This window comes from Solanum stenotomum, chromosome 4 (genome assembly GCF_019186545.1).
Source record: "Solanum stenotomum isolate F172 chromosome 4, ASM1918654v1, whole genome shotgun sequence".
NCBI classification, from domain to species: domain Eukaryota; kingdom Viridiplantae; phylum Streptophyta; class Magnoliopsida; order Solanales; family Solanaceae; genus Solanum; species Solanum stenotomum.
The window spans coordinates 61,170,009-61,176,879 of record NC_064285.1 but is presented as its reverse complement, the minus strand read 5'-3'; the positions used below and the strand labels follow the sequence as shown (position 1 = coordinate 61,176,879).

General features: G+C 42.3%; 2 protein-coding genes across 2 annotated transcripts; both read right to left on the bottom strand.

The window, feature by feature from the left end:
* Positions 1-918: 918 nt before the first annotated feature.
* Positions 919-1,380, bottom strand: LOC125861620 (uncharacterized). Its single transcript, XM_049541477.1, has one exon. It carries the CDS (start codon positions 1,378-1,380, stop codon positions 919-921), a length of 462 nt encoding a protein of 153 aa, XP_049397434.1.
* Positions 1,381-5,440: 4,060 nt separating this feature from the next.
* Positions 5,441-6,151, bottom strand: LOC125861619 (uncharacterized). The gene is made up of 2 exons (XM_049541476.1): positions 5,919-6,151; positions 5,441-5,780 (listed from the first exon to the last, which is right to left on the bottom strand). The coding sequence occupies exons 1-2, from the start codon at positions 6,149-6,151 to the stop codon at positions 5,441-5,443; spliced, it is 573 nt and encodes a 190-aa protein (XP_049397433.1).
* Positions 6,152-6,871: the final 720 nt, after the last annotated feature.

Here is a 6,871-nt window from a genome sequence, read left to right as displayed (position 1 = left end):
AGCTTCCTGAATAATCCTTAAAGATGGTATCTCAACCTCAGCTGGTATCACTGCTTCTGTTCCGTATACCAATAGATAAGGAGTTGCTCCAGTTGAGGTTCGAATTGTGGTGCGATAACCTAGCAAAGCATAAGGCAAATTTTCATGCCAACATTTGTAGTTGTCAATCATCTTTCTCAGTATCCTCTTGATGTCCTTATTAGCAGCTTCCACAGCTCCATTCATCTGAGGGCGATATGCAGTTGAATTACGGTGGGTAATTTTGAATTGTTCACATATCTCTTTCATTAAGTGACTATTTAGATTTGCTTCATTGTCTGTGATGATAGACTCTGGAACTCGAAAACGACATATCAAATTGTTGCGAACAAAATCGGCCACAACTTTCTTTGTTACAGCTTTGTAGGAAGCAGCTTCGACCCACTTTGTGAAGTAATCAATGGCGACCAAAATGAACCTATGACCATTGGAGGCCGCAGGCTCAATCGGTCCAATAACATCCATGCCTCAGGCTGTAAATGGCCAAGGGGAACTCATCGCATTGAGCTCGTGGGGTGGTACTTTGATCAAATCTCCGTGTACCTGGCATTTATGACATTTTTGGACAAATCGACCACAATCATTTTCCATAGTCATCCAGAAGTATCCCGCCCTTAAGATTTTTTTTGCTAATATAAGCCCATTCATGTGCGTCCCACACACTCCAGCGTGCACTTCTTCAAGCAATTTTGTGGCTTCTACAACATCCACACATCTCAGTAATCCCAGATCGGGTGTCCTCTTATAAAGAACCTCTCCATTCAAACAGAAGTTATTTGCCATTCTTCGGATTATTTTCTTCTGAATACTTGTTGTCTTTTCCGGATATTCGCCAGTCTCTAAGTACTTTTTCACATAGATATACCATGGATTCCCATCCTATTCTGCTTCCACATGTGAACAATGTGCTGGTTGTTCTTTTAAAACTATCTCAATTGGATCGATATAACTCTTTTCTGGATGTTGTATCATGGACGATATGGTTGCAAGGGCGTCAGCAAGCTCGTTCTGTATTTTCGGTGTGTGTTTGAACTCAGTCTTCCTAAATCTTTTGCATAATCTCTTTACTAATTGTACGTATGGTAAGATTTTAAGATTCTTCACCGCCCATTCTCCTTGAACTTGATGAATCAACAAGTCTGAATCACCAATTATCAGTAATGCTTGAACATTCATGTCAAGAGCCATTCTAATGCCAAGAATACATGCTTCATACTCAGCCATGTTATTAGTGCATCGGAATCTAAGCTTTGTTGTTGCTGGATAATGTTGCCCCGATTCAGATATCAACACTGCTCCAATTCCTGATCCTATAGAGTTTACTGCTCCATCAAAGAACATTCTCCACCCAGGATATGATTCTCATATGTCTTCCCCTACAAACAATACTTCTTCATCAGGGAAATATGTTCTAAGTGGTTCATATCCTTCATCCACTGGGTTTTCCGCAAGGTGATCTGCTAAAGTTTGCCCCTTGATTGCTTTCTGAGTCATGTACACAATATCGAACTCACTCAACAATATTTGCCATTTTGCTAGCTTTCCTGTGGGCATTGCTTTCTGAAATATATACTTGAGCGGGTCCATCCTTGAAATGAGATGTGTTGTATAAGCCGACAAATAATGTCCCAATTTCTGAGCAACCCAAGTCAAAGCACAACAAGTTCTCTCTAAAAGGGTGTAACGAGCCTCATAAGATGTGAACTTCTTGCTCAAATAGCATATAGCTCTCTCCTTTCTTCCGGTCTCATCGTGTTGTCCAAACACACACCCGAATGCATTGTCTGAGACGGATAAATACAATAGCAAAGGACTGCCTGCACGTGGTGGCACCAACACTGGTGGATTCGAAAGGTAACTCTTGATGGTGTCAAAAGCTTTCTGACATTCTTCGGTCCATTTGGTTGGCGCATCTTTTCGTAGTAACTTGAATATGGGCTCACATATCACTGTTGATTGAGCTATGAATCGACTAATGTAATTTAGTCTCCCCAGAAAACTCATTACTTCCTTCTTAGTTTTTGGAGGAGGTAAGTCTTGAATTGCCTTGATTTTGGAAGGATCAAGCTCGATACCTCTTCTGCTAACTATGAATCCGAGTAACTTCCCTGCAGGTACTCCAAATGCACATTTGGCTGGGTTCAACTTCAAATCATACCTACGTAACCTGTTAAAGAACTTTTCCAAGTGTGTCAGGTGATCCGAACTCTCGCGGGATTTTATGATGACATCGTCCACATACACCTCAATTTCTTTGTGGATCATATCATGGAAAATGGTGGTCATAGCTCTCATGTAAGTGGCTCCAACATTCTTAAGGCCGAACGGCATCACTCGATAATGGTAGACTCCCCAAGGTGTGATGAAAGCTGTTTTTTCTGCATCTTCTTCATCTATTAGAATCTGGTGGTATCCCGCAAAACAATCTACAAAAGATTACAGCTCATGCTTAGCACAATTATCGATGAGTATGTGGATATTCGGCAAAGGGAAATTATCTTTCGGACTTGCTTTGTTGAGATCTCGATAATCCACGCATATCCTGATTTTTCCATCTTTGTTCGCCACTGGAACAATGTTAGCCAGCCAAGTGAGATACTTGGTCACTTCAACGACTTTTGATTCGATCTGCTTCATGACTTCCTCTTTTATCCTTAAACTCAGATCGGGCTTGAACTTTCTGGTTTTCTGCTTTACTGGACAGTACTCTGAATTGATAGGCAGCTTATGGGAAACAATATCAGTGCTTAATCCTGGCATATCATCATAAGACCAGGCAAACACATTGATGTATTGTCTGAGCAGCTTGACCAATTCTTCTCTTTCTGTTGCTGCCAAATGAACACTGACTCGAGTTTCTCTGATCGACTCGTCATCTCCCAAGTTTACAGTCTCTGTTTCATCCAGGTTGGGCGTTTTATCGTCTTCAAGTTGCCTCAAGTCCTCGATAAGGTGTTCAGGCATCATAGTTTCCTCATCATATTCTTCACATTCATTTTCATCGACCTTACTTAGTTCGCCGTGTTCGTGACATGTCATGACATTGGGAGGTTTAGATTCATTTTTACTGAAAAGAACAACAAATCAACCATGTTAGATAGAAAGAGTTTAAATGTATTTGTTGCAGAAGAATTCGCAATGACAAGATAATCAATTTAAAATAAACGAGGCTTTCATTGGAATTTTAAAAAGTCGTACAAACTTTGGTCATGACTCATGAGTCATTTCCTTTTTAAACATTACAATGAAAAATAAAGCGACATAAATGGTGGTTTCGCGCCTCGTCCGAACAACACCGATTTTCAAAAATAAAACTTCAAATCTTGTTTTTGTCTACCAAGCCATTCGATGGATCATAAGTGGAGTGGCCATCCAATTCTGCAGCGTCTCTTCAGGTCCGGCATCACGGATGGTAGGTGTTGTTGTGCATTTTGCCGAGATCACAGCACAAACTTCTTCGTCAAACAATCTTCCCATCCCTTCCACTAGACCATCAATCTCAGGTTCTAAAGCTTTAGCAACAAATGACTGGTACAACGCTGGAATAGGCTTCGGTATATGACAGTCATGTTTCTTTCTTGTTTCTGCTTCAAACAATTCTTCTTCTGTTGAGGCATAACCGATACCGAATCGGAAATTTTGAAGTGGTATAGGAAGAGGTTCTGATATGCCATCCAAATTCTTGCCTAACCCACGCCCAGGTTCAAAACCACTTCTCAGCATAGTTGCAGCTAACATTTTATACACCTGCGGCATTGGTACTTGCAGTGTCGTGTCTTCAAAAGCAGCATTCATTATCTCCACCATGTAAAAGTCAGTACACTGAGAAGGCTCTTCAATAACTGGAATGGAGAAGCCAGGGTAACTATGATTATTTCCTTCACCATGGATGACAATTTCATGGTCCTCCCAGATGAACTTCAAAAGCTGATGCAATGTGGATGGAACTGCTCCAACAGCATAGATCCATGGTCTTCCTAGCAATAAGTTGTAACTTGTAGATATACCCATCACCTGGAATTCAGTAACAAATTTTGCAGGCCCCATTTGGATACACAAGTCTATTTCCCCCATAGTCTCTCTTTGCGAACCATCAAACGCCCTTACATTCATGCGGCTTTGACGGATTTTCCCTACATCATAATTTAGCTGAGTAAGGGTTGATAATGGGCAGATATTGAGTCCTGAGCCATTATCAATCAATACTCGCGCTACAAACTTGCCCCTGCAATTGACGGTGATATACAAGGCACGGTTATGCATAACCCATTCGAGTGGCAACTCTTCTTCTCGGAAAGAGATTTGATGACTCCCAATGACATGACTTACCATGGTGGCCAGATTCTCACCACTTGTTCCCGTCGGCACATATGCTTCATCAAGTACCTTCAATAGTGCTTTTCGATGGTACTCAGAACTCATTAATAGAGCCCAAATGGAAATTTGAGCGGGAGTCTTCTCCAAATGTTTGACAATGGAATACTCCTTAGGCTGCATTCTTCGCCAAAACTCTTCAGCATCACCCTCTGTGATCGGCCTTTTTTTATTCTCCTTTCTCCGTGTCTCCTGAGTTAGTTTTTCTGGAATATAGCACCTTCCAGAACGTGTCATCCCTTGTGCGGTGGCCGCCTGGACAACAAACTTTTTTTCGGACTGTTCATTGCTTCTTTCCTTCACCAAAGCAAATGCCTGATGAGGTGCAGTTATTACAACAAACTTTGGACGGGCCTTTATGGTCAATGAGGCCACTGTTGGTATAAGTGAGTTGACAGCTGCTTCACTGATAGTCCCGTTAGCAAGCCAATCTTCGTCTCTTTCGATCATGTTGATGGTGGCTCCTCCATGATTCGGCAATGGGTTAAGGTTTACATTGGGGGCAGGGGCTTGGAGAGTGATGACCATGTTATCGATCAAGTCTTGAATCTTATGTTTCAGATTGATACATCTTTCTGTATCATGTCATGCCCCTCCAGAATGGTACGCACAACGTTGATCTGCTCGGAAGAACTTTGTTGTGGGATTAATTGCCCTTGCGTCTACTGGTTGGATCAATCATGCCGCTCTTAGACACTCAAAGAGTTGGGTACGTGTTTCTGCCAAAGGAGTGAAAACTCTGGGAGGCTTTCTTTTGAGGTTAGGACGGGGTAGATTGTTGGCATTTGGGTTGTTTTGTCCGGGATTTTGGTAGACTAGTGCATTGGCTTGGTGATTTGGTAGTGTATTTTGGTAGGTTAGTGGTTGATTTTGGTAGATGGGCGGTGGTGCTTGGTAGTTCTGTTGTGCATAGTAGATTGGGATTGGAGCTTATGGAGATGGTGGGTAGATATTTGAGGTGGGGAATCGGTTGGAGTTTCCAATGACAGAACCAGACCCAAAATACCTTTGCGGCCTTGGTCTCGGGCTAAAAGATACAGCAGACGTCCTCTTTCTTTTTCCTAGTGAATTCTGTGGTTATGGATGGTGAGGATTTGTTGGCGGCCTGCAAGGCAGTGAGACTTGTAACCTTTCCAGACTTGAGGCCATCTTCTATGGCTTCTCCCATTCTGATCAACTCCGAAAACTTCTGTCCCATCATAGGCAACATCCTTTCATAATACTCAGGCTCCTGAGCTCGAATAAAAGCAGAGGTTATTTTGCTTTCAGTCATCACAGGTTGTACCTTTGCAGCTTCTTTCCTCCAGCGACACGCATATTCACGATAGTCCTCCGTGTTCTTTTGCTTGATTTTTTCCAAATAATATCTGTCAGGGACAGCTTCGACATTAAACTGGAATCTCTCCAAGAAATCTTTGGCCAGAGCCCCCCATGTAGACCACTGACGGAGTTCTTGAGATGTGAATCATTCTAACGCCTCCCCGCTGAGGCTTCGACTAAACAACCTCATAATCAATGCATCATTTTTCCCGATGCCCACAAGTTTATCACAATAAGCTCGTAGATGAGTCATAGGGTTCCCAATACCATTGAAGGTTTCAAATTTTGGAATTTTGTAACCTTCGGGTATTTCCAAGTCAGGGTGAATGCAAAGGTCCTCATACTCAAGTCCTGTTATCTTCCTCGAAGATTGGACACTTTTTACTGCCTCGGAGATGGCATCCTTCATAATATTCATTTCTTGTTCACGTTTTTCTTCTCTCAACCTCCACTCCTTCTCTATTTCTTTATACTGATCCAGCTCCGGTTGAACGGGAAAGCTAGGTTATGGTTCAGGGATTGTATAGGCTGGTGGAGTTTGGAATGTTACGGAAGGGTACACGGGCTGACTAGGCAAAACACGTGGATTATTGGAGACTAGGGGTGGGATTTGTTGTGTTGGTGTGAAGTTTTGGGAGTGAATAGTGTTAGGTGCTTGGTTCTGATTTGGTAATGGTGGTGGTGTTTGGTAGGAAGTGCTGGCATAATGAGCGTTGGATACAGTTAAGTCGATGGTATGAGGATTAGGGATGGAAGTGATTGGTCCTGTGGTATGGGTAGGGAAATAGGTAATGGGGAACTCAGTGATGGAAAAGGAGGAGGAGGTCTTCTAGTTTCAAGAGGGGGTTCATTCGATGCAATGGCCAATTTGGCCAGATCTTTGGTATGTTAAAGCTCTTCCTGCATATCTGTAATTCGTTGCATTAATTGAGAGATCAACTCACTCTGATCAGCGAGTTCAGCATTTCTGATGGTCACGTCCATTATTCCTGTTTCTTCAGAAGTACCAGTTATTTTGCTCTTGCCTTTCTCCAAAGAATGATCAGGGAGGGATGGTATGACTGTTTTAGATCTTGTAAAGTAGGGATGGTCGGCCAGTTTGATTTCAACACAAATCAGTTTTTACCTGTAGAGAAGA